This window comes from Dermacentor albipictus, unplaced genomic scaffold (genome assembly GCF_038994185.2).
Source record: "Dermacentor albipictus isolate Rhodes 1998 colony unplaced genomic scaffold, USDA_Dalb.pri_finalv2 scaffold_34, whole genome shotgun sequence".
NCBI classification, from domain to species: Eukaryota; Metazoa; Arthropoda; class Arachnida; order Ixodida; family Ixodidae; genus Dermacentor; species Dermacentor albipictus.
In genome coordinates this window covers 1,740,402-1,761,049 of record NW_027225588.1, presented here as the reverse complement: position 1 = coordinate 1,761,049, position 20,648 = coordinate 1,740,402, and the positions used below count along the sequence as shown (strand labels likewise).

Sequence of the window (20,648 nt, the reverse complement as noted above, 5' to 3'; positions counted from 1 at the left end):
GAATATTGAAGTTCACAGGTTGCCAAGTATGCAAATAATAATCTGTTGTATGCAAATAATAATGGGGGAGGCTACAATCTTGCAGAATAGATTGCTTGCTCTCTCTCCTGTAGCTTTTGAAGACCACACTCTTTTTTTCGCCTTGCGCCATGTCAGTGATGACATTGCAGCCAGCACAATGGCCAGATTTTAGCCATTCCGCGATTGTTCGTGACCACAAATTGATAACAACCAAAAGCTCACATACTTGGGTCTTGCCAGGTCTTGTCAGGAACAGGGGAGCAGCATTTGGTAATGCATGCCACATGTCCTGGAATGCCTCAGCCCAGAGGAAATGTGTTGAGAAGGAATGGACAAAATAAACATTGCACTCTTTATATATTTTCATCATTAATAACATAGTGACAAAAATGGGTGCTTCCAAAAGATGTGGAAGAAGTCTGTTTCCGTGTTTAAGGTTTCTACTCACCTCGTTTTTTCTGTTTACTGAACCGCTGCCATGATGTTTTTGATTCACTGTTCAAACTTCGCCTATGACTAAATTCGTGCTAACATTAGCGGATTTTCAGAAATTTATTCATAATATTAATTGAACGGCTTCACATGCCAGGCACTGAACCCAGTTTTAAAACCCCTGGTATAGATGATGGTTCTGACTAACAACTAAATGTTTAATCTTGAAGCAACATTATGTAGTGTCTGCTCAACAAGAAGAAAAAGAAAGATGAAAGCATGCTTGAGGAAGTGATAATGAAGCCTCTCGAATAGGAATTTTATTTCCTTCAGAAACATTCAATGGCTCTTGCACCGCTTGGAGCCAGAAAGTTTCATTTTGGTAGCACTGTTAATCACTCAGCAGCTTATAAGAAGTCTTAAATATAACTTCCAAGGCACTTGGTGTAGATGGTTGTGCGTTGCTTTGACACTACCTTATACTGGATGTTTCGGTGAACACTTTGAAAATTACAAAAAAAAAATTCCTGTGGCAGACAGCATAATTCTAGTCAATGAGCTGGTCTACTTGAAGAGATTGACATTACTTATGCAAAAAATTGAAATGCATAATTTACTAATTAGCAAAAATCGCTAAGTTTTTAACCAATCACCTTATGGAACATATTGCCATTTACAAATGCTAGCTGGGGAGTTTGAGGCAGAATTACTTGGAAGAAATTACAGCATGACACTTGTTTCGAGATATTAATTCCCGAACATTGCAGAGAAATGCATTGGCGTTGCAGTTACTATTGTGCTTCAGTGCATAAAATAACATTAAAAAAAAAAGTGGAACGACAGTGCATCTTTACAGCAAATTTGACGACGCATATCTCTTAAATGGTGTCATCCGCACAATTCTTTTCAAGTGGATGTGCCTTGCAGTCTCGCCCGCTAAAATTTGTAAATTGCAATATGTGCCATAAGGTCATTAGTTAAAAACTTAGCGAACTTTTGTTGGCTAGTCAGTTATGCATTTCAAACTTTTTTCGCAAGTAATGTCCGCCTCTCCAAGTGGACCAGCTCATGGACTAGAAATGCGCTATCTGCCACAGGCAACTTTCAAGAAATTTTGAAAGTGTTCGCTGAAACACCCAGCAGATAACTGCTTTTTGTTTTCCTTGCTAGATGACAGTGGTGGAAACCTGTACTTAACTTTTATAATTGGGCAATAGGCCTGTAGTATTGGCTGAGTAAAGCAGTGGTGTGATTCTGTGGAAATGCAATGGCATTGAAGTTATGTGCTGTACGCCATTCCCCAATTGTGTCTACCTATTGACAGCCGCTCCCTTTTGTTCAGTGTTATGACACGTGCATATGATTATCGTACAGGGTGTCCCACACAACTTTAGCCAACAGTTACAAATATGCAAATGCTGCGTAGCTTGACAGAACCAAGGCAACATTGTTTGCCGTTGCTTGTAGATACTCGGGTTATTCTTTAAATTCTGTCTAATTATGTAATTAGCCCTAATTAATTAACTTCTCAATCAATATAATTAGTAAAGTACCAATGAGAAAATGATAGCGCAACATGAAAGTCTCAATACAGCTTTCTGTTGCTCAATACGTGCTACATCAGTGTTTTTCCGAGCGTGAAAGAAGCCCACAAATACATGCGAAATTGCCATGCCACTGACCGTGCATTTACGGACTTAATTCTTTCACGCTCGGAAAGATTCTTTTATGTAGCACGTATTGAGCTCAGAAAGCTGTATCGGGAGTTTTTCATATTGTTTTACAATTTTCTCATTGACACATTTATTCTAATTATGATATTTGAGAACTTGGTTGAGACTAATTGTGTAATTAGGAGGAATGCAAAAATAATCCATCTCCAAGCGATGGCAAACACTACCTTGGTTCTGTCCAGCTACGTGGCATTTGCATTTCTTTAAGTTTGGCTAAAGTTACATGGGGCACCCTCTATAGAGAGATAAAGCACAAGTTAAACTAAGGTAACACAATGTTGCTGGAAATGAAGCTGGATGACTCTAGGAAGGAAACTACGTTGTGTATTTGTTACAATATCCAAGATTGTCTTCAAGACCTCAGTGCAGCCATCAAAAGAAAATGTTGACTGTGGCTTTTGCTTGACTTGGCATAAACAGGCACGATGCACTAGCTGCATGCTTCAAGTCCTGTTTGAGAGACTGGTACAGTAGAATTGTATTAATTCAATTCTGGTTGACTTTATTGGTTAATTCGGTCCTGGCCGGTGCTCATGCATTTCTATGGGTTGAAACTATCATTGTTTTTATCCTAAAATTGGCTGTTGCTAGATAATTTGAACTTGGCCAGTCAGCACAGATAAGCCTGACCCCTGTAGTTACCCCAATAGCGACCCCTTTAGTGGCAGCGTCTGTCTCGGAAGAGCTTAGGGGACAGTGAATGCGTTAAACAAATGTCAGTCTCCCATCAAAAATGGCCGTTTTTGGCCGGCCTTAGTAATATTTTCAAGTAACTGTAGCTCGCAATGTACAATTAGGGTATTTACCTGATTATAGCTTGTGCGTTTGTTTTCAAGAAAATTGGTCCGAAAATTGCCTGCGTGGTGCAGTGGGCCAAGATACCATAACTGCCTTCACGGCATTTGTATGCTTTACTGCAGAACATGACTATATTGAAGCAAAGCTGACTTTATAAAACCATGCAGCAAAGCTGACTTAAGGAAACCAGCCACCATTGTGCAAGACATATAAGACCCTTGGTCATTTTTCTTGCTAAATTGGGTGCACGTTACATTTATATTTTTTTATGAGCTGTAATGTAATTTCTACGTTAGTTTTTGCTTTGTACGCATGTAAAGTCGGTGTGCATTTGATTCCGGGGTGTGTTACGATCGGGAAGTATTGCTAAATGAATCATTGGTGTGTTCTGGAGTTTTTCTGCATCTTGTTTACTTCGGCCTGCCGAATGATTCGATCACTTTTGTTGGCCCTGTCAGGGTTGAATTAACGAAAGTGGATTGTACTAATATGGTTCAAGCTAGTGAGCAGCAGGACAATGCTGGTGGTGGTGGTAGTGGGGAAGGGGAAACCACTGTCCACCCACTGGGTTGTTCAATTTACTCAGGTGTATAGTTGGAGTTCTGTAAGGCAAGTTTCTCTGCAGAACATAATGCTTCGCAATTTGAGCTCGCTTGCAAAACTTTGTTGGTGTGAGTTAATGTTTATATCTAATTTTTAGAGCACAACGTGTTGCACAAGGTCGAAAGGAGTTTTCTTTGGGGTGTCATTATCTGTTTATATACAAAAACGTGTGATTACACTATTGATCACTTGTATCTACTCCGGTAGCCAGTTTCTACCAAACACACTATGCAGACATTCATATTACATTGCTGGATCTGTTGAAAGGGCCCTGAAAAACTTTTTATCGGGGTAGAGAAATGCATTGAAGTTAGAATAGACTATTTCAGAAATACTTTGCAGCAACAAGTACTTCGATGGTTTACCCGCCGTGGTTGCTCAGTGGCTATGGTGTTAGGCTGCTGAGCACGAGGTCGCGGGATCGAATCTCGGCCACGGCGGCCGCATTTCGATAGGGGCGAAATGCGAAAACACCTGTGTACTTAGATTTAGGTGCACGTCAAAGAACCCCAGGTGTCGAAATTTCCGGAGCCCTCCACTACGGCGTGCCTATAATCAGAAAGTGGTTTTGGGACGTAAAACCCCATAATTTAATTTTTTTTTTGCTTCGATGGTTTCAGCAGAAACGAAGTTATTGGCAATTTGATAGCTTGTGATCCCCTTCGCGGTGTTCCCTGTTTTTCTTCAATGCGTTGCACTGTGAAGGCTATGGCGGAGCAAGGCATGGCCACAATGCTCCACCTGCTGAACATTGCCGAGGCGTGCTGTTCAGATTTGATTTTTGATGTTCACATATACAGCACTATTTTCGATTTCGGCACCTACGGCACACCAAACACAGTCGTCCTCAGTGAGCGGGCTTGTTGCAGCATCCCGCGGTGGCAGCGGTATCTACACTATGTAGCAGATGCAGCTACATGTGACGGTGCGCAACTTTTGCTATGTGCATCATAGAGGCAGAGTGCGCACTTGAGCTCGTGTGCTTCAGTCTGACTGTACTACTTTTGTGGGGATCACCTTTGTCCTGCACCAGTTTGACTGATGGATAGTAGCCACATCCACATTAAGCATTTTGAAGTGTCAGTAGCTCAATACGAAGCAGTGTCTGCGAAGGCATCTAGCACAGGAGTGGCTAGAAGCGAGTGCACGCTGGCAAGCATACATGGAGTCTGACTTCAAGTTTCGCGTGGTTCAAGGCTAGTTAATAGTTCAAAACTAATTGAAATTGGCAAGACCCGGCAACTAGGACACCGATAAGCAGTGTTTCTAAAGTGTAACTCCTGTGTGGGTGGCCACGCCCGAGTGTCAGCAGACGATAGTCAGCTCCTTCTGGAAGTACGCAGTTCTTATTGAAATTTGAAATGAAGCTTTTTCATTACTTCAGCCTGTTTATTAAATTGCATCAATAAATATACACAGCAACAGTCGAAAGAAGCGCACTGATTCAAACATCCTTTTTGATTGATATCAGCTATCAGCCAATAGCAGCAGTCTAAGGGAATCTAGCATATGAACATGCAAGCTGCCAGCAGCTTCGAAACGATTGAGGAGAAAGCCTTGTTTGAAGAGTGTGTTTGAGAAAAAGATGACTTTGCACTCCACTTGTGAGCTTCATGCACTGCACATGACTGCAAAAAAAAAAAGGCTGAGGTGTTCACACAAGTGTATACCATCCACGGACTGTGTTTTTTTTTGCTGAGCCCAAGAGGTGGTTCAGGACCCCTTAAGCTTTCATACACCATCTATGTGGGGGTGCTAGGCATATATGCTTGGAAAATTTGTAGAGACATGTTGGCCATGATCTTGTGAATTTCATGGCCGTTACCTGGGATTTTGTGTCCAGGAACTTTCAGAGTGTTGCTGGATGTACCTCTCTGCTTTCACAGAGTACCATGATGCTGATGCAATGCACATGTGTAGGCAGCTTCCTTGCAGCTTTGTGCATGGTTTTAGTTGGTTCATACAAGCCAAGGGCAAAGGAGAATCTGTGCGGATCTGTACTTGTGGCGTTCACCATTGACGGAACTGCTAGCTCTGATAGCTATGGCCTTGCACATTGGTTGACATTATTTCATTTTTTTTTTTTTCCAAAGACGGGACCAGCATGTGAAGAGAGTGACCAGCATAGCAACATCTCGGACTTTGAGTGCGTCAAGTGGCCAGTCATTGAAATAGCCGTGAGTTGGCAGCTGCTTTTTAGTCACTTGCTGAGCTTGTTTGCATGTTTTTTTGGTAGCAGTGGGCCTAATGTTATTTGTGTTTAACATTAATCAAATCAATGGTTGAATTATTTTATTTGTTTTTTTTGTACTTCAGTTTACAAATAATTTACCACACAGAATACTTGCCCACTCGAGTATTGATTGGGCGCACGCATTAGACATAAGGCCGTGACATTGCATGCTTCATTTTCTGGTTAAACTGGTCTGCGCATGCCTGCATGAGCTTTTCCTTCATCAGGTGAGTTTTGCGAGGACTTTTAATCCAGATTTAAAGACGAGACCATGTACTGACTTGTTTTTCTCAAGCACCAATTTTATTGAGGGGTCTGGAGTAATCACTGGCCTCTGAAGCAGACAATCGCTTTGAGGTTTGGGAGGATTATGAAATTGTACTTACTTTGGCTTTGTGAACATTTCATTGAACACTTTTGTATTTCGAGCACACATTCTCCATAAACATTACCTGAGGGAAATCTGTAGCTTGTATAGGAGCAGTTCATGCTGCTCTAAGAAAACTTGCCAGGTCCCTGACATGGAGGCTTGCATCTTGACATTGCATCCAGGTGGCAGTCAAGGAAGTCTAAGCCGTACAATTGTTCAGAGAACAGAAGGCAGTGTTTAGAACTGGCCAAAGTGTTTAAGATGGCTCGGTGTAAATAAGGTTTCTAGAAATGCTGATAATGATGGAACTATTTAAAATAAGTATTCCTGCTCTAGGTCTTACTGTTAGTTTACTGTTAACCACAGTTCCTCTGAGTTTATTGAGCAGTATGTCTAGCATACCCACACTTAGAGCTGTCACTTGGCTGGCATGGTAATGATAGTAAGGCAGCAACGCCATGCTAATACGTTTGACTCCCATGGAATCGATGCTTGTGGGACCGCAAGATTTGGTCTAATTATCAAAACTGACAAATTAATGCAGCAAATGAATGAATTAAAATTTTTATTGCTTGGAGTAGTCTGTCTTTTTGCTCTCGCAATACTAGTCAACCAACATGCAGCCAAGAGCACTGACATGTTTAAGCGCTGCCTCATGGTTCGACTGAGAACAAAAGGTTATGCAACATTGAGCATTGTATCAACATCAGCCACACTCGGTTGCTTCAGTGGGACGCTATTGGGAAAAATGTGCTTTTCTTTGCGCCTTACCTCTCGACGATCTGCACGCTACTGAGTATGGGGGTGTGACATGACATGAAAGAAGCAGGAACGAATGGCTATACAGGCAGAAGGAATGTCGACTACTAAACAATAAAAATACAGTGGTGGAACAGCTGTGCCACGGGCAGTCCTTTGCAACATCTTGCTTCAAAGCAGCATTTTAGCAGAAAATTGTGCCAAACCTGCACCAGATCAAGCACAAGAATGAAAGCTACCTTTCGTTGCTGGTGCCTCGGCCAGTAAACCTGAAACCAAAGCCTAAACCACACCGTCATTATCATCGTGGAAGTTGCCGGAGAGGCCATAGCTTTGGATATAGCAAATGCCGGCTGTTCTTCATTCGTTGTTCTTGCACTTTTGTTGCATTTTTTTCTGGTGGATGTTCCACTGTACTGCTGGTGTACGGTCTTCATGTTTATGAGGTTCATGCTACTGTTTATTCCTTGTACAGTCGAATCTCGTTAATTCAAACTTCCGGTTTATTCGAACTGTCACTGGGGTCCCGTCAAAGTTATGTGTATTCCAGTGACTGAAAACGCCCGGTAATTCTAACGTACAAGCATTTGTGACTGTTAATTAGAACAAACCGCACTCCAACAATGCTCTCAGCAGCATGCTAAATCACACGGCAGTGCCTCCGACCAGCATTGCTCTGACCCCGCCATAGCGGAAAGCCTTAGAAGGGTGTAGGATTGGGCTTGTTGGTAAAACATGCTTTAAAGTTTGAATAACAGCGCAAGGACAGCAGAGGGGACAGAAGAGAGAACAGAGCGCTAGCTTCCAACAGTTTTTCTTTTCAGAAAGCATAGCAAGTTTTATAGCCACACATTAGTGCACCAACCATGCGCAGAACACCGCGACAAAGCTGTACAAAATTCAACGTGGCATCGATAGCCCGAGATATCTGACCTCCTTGTCTGTCAGATCAGCACCCACTTTTTAAATATAGAATTTTCCCCACTTCAATTATTTCACGCGTGACATGATCACTGTCTTTTGCAATGATGCTACTTTTCTTGTATGTTGGTTTACATCCACACATGCAGTAGCGGGCAGAAGGCCAACACTGTTTAGTGTGGTCACCATTGTATGTGTGCTCTTTCAGTCTTTCATTAATGCTGCAGCCCGTCTGTCCGATGTAATATTTACCACAGGAAAGGATCCGATACACCACGTTGTTTGTGCAATCTATGTATTTATTCTTGAGTGATAAGGCAACCTCGTTTGGGCCGAGATGCTGGGACGGTTATTTTGCACAGGTTGTCTAATTTTTCAGAAGCAGAGAAGACAGCTGTGATGTTAACACGCTGAGCGACCTTTTTCAGATTGTGCGCAATTCTATGTATGTATGGGATTACCGAAATTTTTTGTCTATCCCGAGTTGCTCCATCTGGATTTTCATTCACCATGGATTTTCCTTCACCACCTCCTGCCATGTGCACATTAGAAGAAACCTATGGGCGTCTTCATTGTAACTTTGGTTAAGTTCTGCATGACCTTGGGAATGCGTCTTGTTGACATGCTCAAGTTCAAAGAACTTTTTTGTTCTTGCTTGTTTGAAACATGCAGTACATGCAGTGCCCACGTCCTGGAAGCAGCTTTGCAGTGTGATATACGCACAAGGAAAGTCATTCTATTAAATATAAATGAAACTATTTTGGTAATTTTTAGCCAAAGCCCCTCATTGATGCACATAAATCCAGCTCTGCTATATTTATTATATAGCAGAGCTGGATTTATATCTGGAATCTAGATATGTTGGACACTACGTGAAAAGTACTTGTTGCTGCGCCAGGTCAAATAACTGTTCCACCACTGAAAATAAAACAGCTTCATGTCTAGGGAAGCATTAGTACTGTTTGCCGAATTTCTTTTGTGTTTTCGAGCTTTTAGTAACTGCTGAGGTCATTATGGGGTGCCGATGGATGGTTATGTGACCAAAGTGGTGTGGTTTCACCATTTTTCTTCCCCAGCAATGTGTTGTTTCTATGTTGATTCAGTGCATTCGAATTACTGCACATCAGATTAGCGGGAGTCAACTGTAAGTTCTTATGTTCACTTGGAGTGTAAGCTGATAGAATTGAAAGAATGTTAGTAATATAACGTCTTCATAATGGTCTAACAACGTAATAAGTAGTACGATGACTTCCAAGGCCAATTGCCTAGTCATTTTTGTGCCATGCAGCCTGATTACTATCCTGTGTACATCAGGTTGTACCATGAATTAGAGGTGGCAATATCTCAGTCATTCATTGTTGGATTTCAAGATTTAACTTGAATATCTGTGGGGGTCTGTCTTTACTGGGTAGAGGCAGAAAATGTTTTCTATTTGTGAGCTAGAAACAAGGTGTCTAATATATATGACACTTGCCGTAGTAGTTTAGTGGCTATGGCACTGTTCCTGGGCTCCAGGTCATGGGTGTGATCCCAGCTGCGGCAGCCCCATTTTGATGGGGGAAAAATGCAAGAACGATTGTGGACTTAGATTTATTAGTTCAATGTTAAAGAACCCCAGGCAGTAAACATTTATCCCATCTTTCTCTATGGTGTGCAGCATAACCAGATTCTGGTCTTGGCACATAATAGTGCTAAAACTAAAATTTTCATCTATTAGCAAGCAGCTCATATTTTGGCAATCCAACCTTGTTTGCAGGTTATGAAGGAAGGCGAATATGAGTTCAAGAAGCAGAATCAGTTTGGAAACCTCTATGTGCCTGAAGACTTTGTCATCTTCCAGGCACAGGTTATGGATTCATCCAATATTGTGAGTGCTACCTTACCTTGTCGTTGTGTTGCAGTAAGTGTGTGCGCAAGTGTCTCATGTTTTAAAGCTCCTGAAATGATTGCTCCATTTAATCTTTTCCTTTTTCCACAACTTAAATATTGCAAGGTGGCTTACGTTTTGTGGCCTTGTCAGTATTGTCTGTGGTGATGGTCAACGCTTCAAGATGGTAAGAAGTCTGCAGAGCATTAGGTAGATGCATGCACAGGTAGAAAGTAATAAGGTCTAAATTTGCAAAAAAGATGCTGGAACTTGTGCATAAGAGGTCTAAGAGGCCAAACAGCTTAATTACAGGTTGTTTGATTCCCTCTGAAGCCTCAGAAGGCAAGTTTATTGAGATTTGGATTGACATGCTGGAGAGTGGAAGCATTTACTCACTTTTCCTCATTTATTTTATTTCCTTGGTTTTCTTTTTGTTTGTTTGTAGTAAACTGCATTAGGGGTTGCCTTCTGTCGAGCTAGGAAGACATATAATTGCACCTCAGTGGGTTGGAGTAGCAGCTTAGGCATTCACATGTTCTGTTAATATTGCATCTTCAGACAGTTACAAAGATTGTTGGACTGTGCGCACTTGATGCACTCGCCTTGCCTGCACGCAAGCGAAAGAATGGAGAGAGAATGTTTGGTTGTTCGTTGTGCTCCCCCCTTGCCTCTCCTCCTCAAATGCTGTCTCCCCCTTTTCCCTGCCACGTTCCCTTTCTCTCCTTAAATTTGGTGTGCGGGGGCTCTTCTCCAGTAACATTCCAGCGAGCACACTCGGTTGATTTTGACACTGGGCTTTCTGGTCTGTTGTTGTTTCAGGCTATGTTAGACGAGGAACGGGCCGCGAGGTAAGTCGGCCCGCAACCTCACTCTGCTGCATCGAACAAGAGTTCCTCAGTCATCGTTGCTGGCTTCACCCCTACCAACATGTCCCTCCCCGATGAACTTCATCTGTTGCCACTGCTGCTGCCGTCAAGTTGTTGAAGAGTCTTTGACGATGACACTGAGTACAGTGGTGCTGATGGTTCTGGGTGGCCTTGGTTCAGCAGTACCACAGGTTGCGACATCAGCCGTTCTGGTCCCTCATCGCCCACTCCCCCACCGACCTCACCGATGCTCTTCCCACCCTGCGTGTGTGCAACTGCTCTCCCATTTCCCCTTTTTTTGCCCTCCCTCCCTACTCTACGCATTTCCTTTTCTGGGTCATTTTTCCACCTGTGCCCATTGTCACACTCGGTGGCTCAGCACACACGAGAACACTGCAGTGGTGACACTTTCAGCTTTAACCCAACCACACCAGTTCCAGGGGCAGTGAAAACAGCAATGCTCAACAGCAGCTGACGGCTGTACATTGTTTTGTGGAGCCATGTGGACTTCATGGTTTATTTTACCTTCCTTTTCTATCTACTTTGCATTTCTTTTACCTCATTGTCTCCTTCCCTGACCTGTCAACATGTCTGGTTGGCTTCATGCCGAGCTTCCAGCGCTCTCACTGACTAGCTGATTTTGTTAAGTCAGCGAATGAAGCATCCACACTGTACAGATTCTGTTTCCCTCTGAATGTGCATGGTTGTATGGGTGTGATTGAATTAATGGTGGTGAATGAGATGCTATTAATGGCCTGGCTAGTGCTGCTCCAATACATGAGAGGGAGAGGGGTGCATTTCTTCAGGTTGCCTCATCTTGTCAGAAAGGGTGAGGGTGGCTAGGTGGCACACTGGCTCACTGCTGGGTCTTGTCAGTTGAACTTTTCATAATGTAAATGACCTATTTGGCCCTGCAGGGTTGCTGAAAACTTGTCAGTTCGACCAAGAAGGAAACTACAGAGCCTTGAAAGGTGGACCATATTTGGTGCATACATGATGTGCTGTGTGATCGACACATTTCTTCTAAATCTTCAACCGTTAGTAGAAAAATTGTGTAGGCTCGGCACTCCATTGGGGCATTTTCTAGGGTTGGGAACTCTTTTTTTTTTTTTTTGCTCTGGTTTAAAGGGACCCTAAAAGCAAATATTAAGTCAAGCTAAAGGGATAGATTAGTGCTCAATAATCTCAAAGGTATCAATATCATTGCGAACAGAGCCTTAATAATCGAGAAATTGAGGTAAATGCAGAGCATGGTTAGACTCCTCCGGGACATTAAGTACTTGCCCGATGACAAAAGCACTCCTCAGTTAAATTCTGTCACTAGTACTGAACCGCTTGTTGCAAAATTGCAAAAATCATCCTTGTATTGTATTATAAGACGAAATAAAATGCTGCTTCTCCAGTTCTATTTCACCTTTGGAAAAAAGAACTAATTGAAATTACCCTTGACAATGACGTGGGTGGTCGAAAGGTTTAAATGTCGCTCGACTCTGTGCCATCCCCGCTTTCACATTTCACTAGTTTTGTCGTCACGCGGTGCTGCACTGGTTATGCTGGCTCTCGAAACTCGCACACACAGCAAGTAGCAGACAATACAACTCGCATGTGATGTTGTGGGGTGCCCTAACGGTCTACGCAATTCGACCAAAACAGCAGCTGCAGCAGCGAATCCACCACTCTGTTTTGTCTCGGTACCGCCATCTGTCAGGCACTGTTTTACTCACTGACTCCAGCAAAGGGTGGGTGGTGATGGCGCATAGAACATCACCACTCCCCCGGTTGGGTGACGGGAGAATTGAATTCCTAAAAAGGCATTCGGATTTTTCAGATGCAAAATTCTCGTAAACTAAGTCTTTTCTTTGCGTGAAACAAGTATTGCGAGGTTTCTGGAATGGTATTTAAACAGTCCACGACTTAGTATTTGTCGTTAGTGCCCCTTTAAAGCAACAATATAAACACTATTATCAGCTTATACTAAAGTATTTTTTGAAAACTCGTATCTGTTAATTTCATAATACACTGGGTAACAATATAGAAAATGAAGGTTAGGTTCAGTATAGCAGTCCGACTTCACGAACTTCAAAGTATTTTTTCATATTTAGGCTGCCTTGGCTCAATAGACGTTCCCGAAACTGGTGATATTTATTCAATCTTTGGCTACCGGTATACAACTAGGCCCTAGCGAACGGCATCAAAATCCATGACCTCATGGTGAGCTGGTGCAGGAATTTAGAGGTAATGTTGCCAACCGTATTTTTTTTCATGCCTTTTCTGGGTAAGGAAGCCTTTTCTCATGTTAATGGTGGTGTTTTTGATATAGTGAAGGGTATTTTACTTATACAGGTGAAATAATTATCATTAGTGTCACTTTAAAACTGAAAAAACTTGTTGGGAGCTGAGATTGGCACGGCACAATTTTTCTCAGATTTCTTTCCTCATGGAGAGTGAGAAGGTTGCAGTTGTGGTGACTGTTGTTTATGTTGTTGCAAAAGTGACAGAAGAGCAAGTTTGCTGTTCAGTATGCACCAACTAGCCAGACAATGCACCTTACTATAAAACAACTAAGCCAACTTCCATTGACAGTGATCAGCCATTGAGCCAGGGTATCCCCACCAGGCCTCTGAAAATTTTCAGAAAATTACTTTTGAACGGTCCACACGGCAAAGTGAATGCTTTTCAAAAGAACATAAAAATGTATTCCTCCAATTTGGGGAAATCAGTTGGACTCGGAAGCTCAACATTACTGTATTTAAGAATGGTGGCTGCCCAAACTGACTGAGTGGATGTCAGTAGTGTGCTTTAAGCATGAATACATTGACAAATTATTTGTGGGCTCAGTCTTCATCTGCTGTAAGGCAGTTGGCCTTTTCCTGTTTTTATGTTCTAGGAACATTCTGAATTCATAATTGTCATTTTGCTTACCATGACTGGCCTACCTTTTCTTTTTGTTCCCAAATGTTCTTTGCATAATGCATCAGGGATGCGAAAGTTTTCTTGAAACGCTTTCAGATTCTCTGTACCTCCGTTACGCGCAATGCCAGAAAAGCAGTTTTGCAAGCTGCAAGTTTTGGAATGTTAGTTACATTGTAAAAGTTTGGCTTAAAAGAAACACTGCTTTTTGAGTAAGTGGCCCTAGTATGCACTGGGGGTTGGATTCTATACCAAAATGTGCTTGCAGTTATGTATTCTTTTTCTTTCTGATACTGTGTTAAGGGACGCATGCAAGAGGTTGTCTTTGGCTGGCACGTAAAGTTTGTGGCTTCTATAACTTCAGGCTTGCTTCTTGTTGCCTGTTAATAGAGGAAAGGGAGGGGGGGTGATGAAAGTATTTGTTGGGAAGGAAGAAAAAGAAACTCAGTTGAAGTATGTTTTCTTTTTTCATTGGCAGGCATACATGGTTGACTTCTACATGCATCGGAGTACCGCAGAGTCTAGCATTCCTGAGCACATCGGTTTCAGCTACATCCTGCCAGGAAACATGAAGGAGACCTTCGGGACATGCACTGTGCCCATTACCGGCACCCGACACCAGCCAGTTGGCCAGCTCAATGGTAAGGCTCTCTATTAGCGGTTGTGCCCAGTGATGCATTGCGAGGGCACCAAATGTGGCAGTCTTGATGCCATAAGGTAGCGTACGAGAGCTCATTGGCCAGTTGCCTGCTCCTAAGCTCGTGTACTATGTGGTGCCTGTGGTCAGAAGGATGTTCTGCATCTGCCTCCTGAGTGGCACTAGCTAACACTCCCAAGGCTAATCTTGCACACATACACAAAGACCCAATTAAGTGGATGGGAGGATGGCTGCTGTGGTAGTCTTAATTGGTAAAGCACCATGCATGTAATGTGGAGGATGTGGGTTCGGCTCCCGCCTGCGGCAATTGCCCTTTTGTTTCACTTACATTTCTTTACCTTACTATTTTCATATTTCAATTAAACAATCAACTTTACCTGTGCCTACTCCGGCATCATTGTATGTTTCATCGTATGGTTTTGACTAATAAAAAAACGATCCCCTTATTCTTAACATTCATTGCATAGTGAGTGCCTTGAAATTATTAGTCTTGATACCCCAATGTAGCATACAAAGGTTTATTATTGGCCAGTTCGAGGGCCTGCTCCTAAACTTGCATACCATCTTATGCCTGCATAAGGATGTTCCGCATCTGCTGTCTAAGCTGTTTTTGTCAATCTTAACCATCTTGCCATATTTGCCCATAGAAGGCTGCCTCTTAATCTTCAGCCTTGGGAACTGAGAAATCAGTTGCAGCCACACTTTGGTTTGAACTAGTTGGTTCATGGCAATTCAATAGGCGCAGCGCGACTGGGATGGAGACAAGGAACCATAGATGACGTCATAAGCACTGTGATGTGGTCTGTCTTTCTTTGTCTCTGTACCAGTCGTGCTGTGCCTTATGAATTTATGAATACCGTATTTGCTCGCATAATGATTGCACCCCTGAATATTGTCGTCAAAATATTTTTTTTCTTTCCCGTGTAATGATCGCACCCTGAACTTGTCGCAGTGATATGTCGTGTGCCAAGTCTAGCTAATGATGATCTCGCTTACCATCTGTCCAATGCTACACGAACAACTCTTGAAGACATACCAAGTAGTCTGCACACACCAAACATTCTTAAGCAGATGCCCCATTTCATTCCTTTCATCACTTTCCACACTTCCATGAAGAAAAAAAAAAGCTACAACCAAACTTGCCTCGGCTTTATTATTTGTAGGCTTCCTAATGGTTTTGGTCAACAACAACAACATAAAAGGCGCTTTTCGATTCTTCTCGTCTGCACTCGTGGGCATGCAACAAATCTCGAGTGGCAATGATGGTGGCCACGTTTACACTGATATGTTAGAAATGTACCCTATTCATACGCTGATGCTTCTAACGCATCGAAGATATTTGCCCACCCTTAGTGGAAACGTGCCGTATTAGGACAGCAGTGAAGATAAATGCCGCAGTTTCAGCAGCATGCCCATCTCTGTTTCTGTCCCCTCAAAGTGGACATGGCTACGTTATTGTTGCAAGCTTGCCAATATTAACGATATTATTCATTTCTGATACAGAAGAAACTGTTTCAATGCACGTAATGTACTCACGAGAAGAAAAACAATCGCGTTCTGTGCTTTCGGCTTGCTCCGCCGGCCGCCATTTTTTTTTGTTGTTGTCCCGCACTGACAGCGGCAGCCGTATGCTTGTTGACGCGTTGTCATCCCGCAGCAAACGCGGGATGAAAAAAGAAAATGTTTCTTTTCGCGGGAAATTTAACCCACGTAATGATTGCACCCCTGAATTTGCATGAATTTTTTTGACAAAAAAGTGCGATCATTATGCGAGTAAATACGGTAGCAATGAGAAATCAGCCTTAACTTTAGAATATGGAAGTTTGATATCCCCACTGGCCAATTTGCATACATCGTTAGGACACAGTCAAAATTGTTTTGCATTTTCTTGCACGCTTGCTCGGAGTTTCCACTGTTTTTCATATGCTGATCGTGCTTTTGCTAACATAAGGAAGGTTCAAGTTGGAGCGTTGAAGTAAACAAAGCAGGAGTTAAAGCTCACTTTTGTCTTTTTGATCACCTTTTATTATTGTTTCCCCTTTCCTATCTCTTCACTCAATGCCAGCAGGGAGTTTTGACGGAGGCTGAATTTTCACAGCAAAGCAGTAACTTAACAGGATGCGTCTACAGGTAGTTTGCATGCTGCATTTTTAAGGCTCTTGAGCCAGCCTCAATACATGTACGTATCAAGGCAGTCCACTGTGCCTATCATGAACAAGTGAAGTTGTCCTTCCTAGCATAATGGTCTTTGTGTTCAATTGCTAAAGTGCATAGTTTAGTTGCAAAGGGCTAGGGCATTCTGCTGTTGAGCATAAAGTCGCAGGTTCAATTTCTGGCCACGGTGGCCACATTCTCATGGCGGAAGAAATACAAAAATTCTTGTGTTTTTGTATTTGTATTCTTGTGTTTCTGTATGACCCAAATATATTGAACCCGTTTACATCAAATTATCCTGTACATTGAACAATTTCTGAACCCGGTATAGTTACAATGAGTATATATAGCAAAAATTAGGCTTACATAAAAGAAAAATAGCAGCGACTCCTCATATATAGAATGTGAAGCAGCGCAAGAGTGCACCCAGGAGTTGGCTTTCCCTTGCGGTGACGGGGAAGCCCACCGACACATCGCACAAGCGGTTTAGTTCAGTGGCACGGCTCCATGCACCCGCTCTCGCTACCGTGACCACACCATGTCGGGCATGCAAGAAATGATCCTGGCCCGCTGCTAGGCTTGCTCAGACTGCCAATCAGAGAGGCTCTTGTGCCCTCGTCATGCAAGATAGTACAAGTCTGAGTTGCCTCACTGCTTTTCTTGTTCGTTGTATTTGCACCTTGTGGGCCTTCTCCCGCAGTGTTGCCATGATGGCTAGCGCGAAGCGGCAGAATTCGCCTTTCGCCGTGAAGCTAAAAATCGTAAAATGAGTCGAATACGGCAAGAAGTCTGATGTCACCGCAGCGTTAAGATTCCGAGGAGCACTCTCAGCATGATCTTGAAGAACAAGGGCGAGACTAGGACTAAAGGGGACAAACGACCCGGTGCCCATGGTGCCTGATGCGTACTCACAGTCCTGCATAAGACATCAAGGCGGTCGTGTACAAGTGGTTCATCCGAAACTGCTTCAGACATGCCAACTTTCGCATGCCAGGTGATGACTCAGAAAATACTTAAGAGTGCGACGAAGCCATTGCTAGTGTTGCCGAAGTTGGGAGCGAGCTGTCAGAATTTCCGTAAGCCGTTGACGGATCAACTGTTGAGGAGTTTGTGAGTGCGAATGATGGTGTCGTCACCACGGGCGAACCCTAAAATGAAGATGGCATTGGTAACATCGTACCAAGCACAGCTTTGCCCACATTCTCTGAGGTGATCGGTGCATTTGCGCTAGTCCGGCGCTTCTGCGCGAATGTGGAAGGTTGTGGCCTCAGCTGTTCCGACTCTTTAGACACTGTGGAGAAGTGCGTGCTGTCACAAGCAGTGGAGTTTCATCAGTAGAAGACACAGGACTATTTCATGTGAAGCTAAGCTAGTTCCATTTAAAAGGTGCTTTTATAAATGGTATGTGCTTTTATGAAGTCCAGTTCTCCAGTAGGCTTATATCGAATTATGCCCTATATCAAACTGATAGGCGTGTTTTTGAGAGTTCGATATAACCAGATTCAACTGTACTTAGGTGTACATTAAGGAATCTTAGATGGTCAAAATTAATCTCAAGCACACCCCTATGCCTTCACTGTGCTGCATCAGGATGTTGAACCTACAGTTTAATACATTAGAACACCATTCATACGTTCTTCAAGGTACCATGAAAAAAAGAAAAAGAAAGAAAGCAGAATGACCAGGATAACGTAATTGTGAAGGGCCCAAATGTCCACAACGTCAGAAATGGCTCCGAATGGCTGCCAGTACACTTATTAGACGTCTCGGCACTTGTACTTCGTCCAGAGATGACACAGATGCGCATGTATAATTAAGGGACTGTGTTCCAGTACAGTGGTGTCTTTCCACTCCTAATACAATGAAATCTAAATATAACGAACTTCAGGAGACCACAGTAATTTGATCGTTAATCTGAAAGATTGTTGTAGTTAAAGCCCCAAAATTAACCATTCTGCCCATCAACCCATCAGTTCACAAGTAGTCACCATATGAGCTATCCACGAAAATGTCACTGTTGGCTCTCGGCACGTGCTGTTGCGATATTCCATAGATTCTACCACCACGCACCACCGAAGCGCTATATAATAAGAGTGACACATGCAAAACAGATGCTCGTGCCTATAAAACCACCAACAAAAAGGTCGTTCCATGTCGCCTCCCATGTGCAATGCCTTTTTTTTTGCTTTTTGTTTTTCCCATTTCTTGCTGTGGACGCTGCAACCGTCTCACTTGAGGCAGACACCTGAACTATGTCAAAGTGCAAGCACGCATAAACGACACCGTTTGGGAAGTGTGACTGTGTGGCATCCCTGCGAGTATGGAGGTTACATTTCACCGTGTGTGTAACTAGTATGGCTGCAGAAAGAAATGCGAAAAGAAAGAGGCATGCGCAGAAAGAAGGATGAAAGAAGGAACAGATGCACCTCCATTGCTAGGCGACACTATAGCAGCACTTTTCTGGGCAGAGCATGCGCTCGCAAAACCTGATGCGTCGTCACCTCCACTTGCCCGAACATGACAAGAACTTTGAGTCCTGAGGGACTGAGATCTTGGAGAGCCAAAGCCGAAGGCTCCCGAAGATCAAGTCAGTGGCTCCGCCCACAATGGGACCGGTAGATTAAGTCCCGCTGCAATGTCGTGGGCCCTTTGGACAGCCTGGAGTTGAATGTGGAGATTGCTGCTCTTGAGGGATTCCTGCCATTGTTCTTTCGTGATGAGTGGAGAGGCATTAAGGGTTGGGCACAGTCAGAGCATGTGTTCAAAAGAGCACGGGTCATGACCACATTTGGGGCACGACTGTGAATTGTCAAGATCTATCCTGTTAAGGGACTGAGGAGTGGGATATGAACGGGTTTGCAGAAGTGCGAGTGTGCTAGCCTGAGGTTTGTTCAATTTGGGGTGAGGGGGTGGAAATGTCCTCCTGCCCAGTCGATAATGGGAAACAATTTTATGGAGAGTACATAATGGATCTTTGTGGATGTTGAGCTTGTTCCAAGCCTGGCTACCCACGACAGCGCGGTACGTGAAATTGCACGCTCTGTGGTGGGCCTGCTGATTAGGATTACATCCAAGCAGGTTAGTTGAGCCATCTAGATGGGCTGAGAACCACAAGATGTGGTATCCTCCTTTGATGCTCTCCCTAGTTCTTTGAAGTGCTTTGTTCACAATACTGTTCGCCTGTTCAAACACGAGGGTGGATGAGAAGGATCTAACCGCTGTGCGCGAGTCCGAGAAGATGAAAGGGGGAACTTTTGAGCTGTGAAAATCCAGAGCGATCGCCGCTTCCTCCGCCACAAGGGCAAACTTCATATAAACAGAGGCTGCATTGACCAGGTTGCCTGCCGCATCTACCACCGAGACAGCGAACTTATCCCCACTGTCATATCTGGCAGCATCAACAAAGAGGGCATCTAGTTTCTGCCGATTTATCTTTTTAAGGATGGACTTGGCTCTCGCTAATCTCTTACCCTCGTTATGCACTGGGTGGATGTTTCGCGGAACGGGCTCAACCAGTGGCGTAGCAACAGGGGGGGCCGGAGGGCCGTGGGCCCCGGGTGCAAGGGCCCAGTGGGGGGGGGGGGGGGGGGTCATATACGTCTGAAGACACCCCTCTTTCCGCTGGCTACACATGGGGGGGGGGGAGGGTGACAGAAGACCTATGGGCCCCGGGTGCCAGACGACCTAGCTACGCCACTGGGCTCAACCATGATGCGAGTTCTGGTTTCCCGGGTCAAGCTAACTTTGGTCGCCGGTTCACGTCTTGGTTGGATTCCTGCTTCTTCTAAAATCTTGATTGCTGGCTTAGTGGATGAAAGTCTCATTTGACCCGCTGTGTGAGCTTCTATTAGCTCATCGATGGTGTTAGAGTCCTAGCTCCAGCAGCTTCTCAGTGCTTCTGGACTGCGGAAGGCCGAGCACGCGCTTGAGGCCGGTTCTGATTAGGGAGTCGAGCTTGGCCTTTTCCGCTTTACCCCAATTAAGGTATGGCGCGATGTAGATAACATGACTCAGGAAGAATGCTTGATAAGCTCTGAGCAAATTTTCCTCTTTGAGATCGCCTCTTTGATTTGAGACGCAGGCTACAGTTCTTAGGACATCACTATCCTGTCCAGTGAGCCTGTTGAGGGCCGTCGAGTTACAGCCCTTGGCATCAATGAGGAGACCTAAAATTTTGACCAAGTCCATCCTCGGTATGGGATGCCCATTTTTAGCTCGAATTTCTATCGGCAGAGTTTCCAGAGGCGCAAGGTTTCTGACTCCCTGTCTGGACTGGCGGTATAACAGTAGCTCTGATTTAGCAGGGGAGAGTTCAAGGCCCGT

At 43.8% G+C, this 20,648-nt stretch overlaps 1 protein-coding gene across 10 annotated transcripts in view; it reads left to right on the top strand.

Moving 5' to 3' along the window:
* Nucleotides 1–20,648, top strand: part of LOC139052787 (glycerophosphocholine phosphodiesterase GPCPD1-like) — a 277,931-nt gene that overhangs the window by 164,809 nt on the left and 92,474 nt on the right. For all 10 annotated transcript variants that reach the window (XM_070529864.1, XM_070529863.1, XM_070529871.1 and 7 more), the window contains 3 exons: nucleotides 5,681–5,764; nucleotides 9,627–9,737; nucleotides 13,992–14,154. In XM_070529864.1, the coding sequence (XP_070385965.1) occupies nucleotides 5,681–5,764; nucleotides 9,627–9,737; nucleotides 13,992–14,154 (358 nt within the window). The remainder of the gene's footprint in view (nucleotides 1–5,680; nucleotides 5,765–9,626; nucleotides 9,738–13,991; nucleotides 14,155–20,648) is intronic.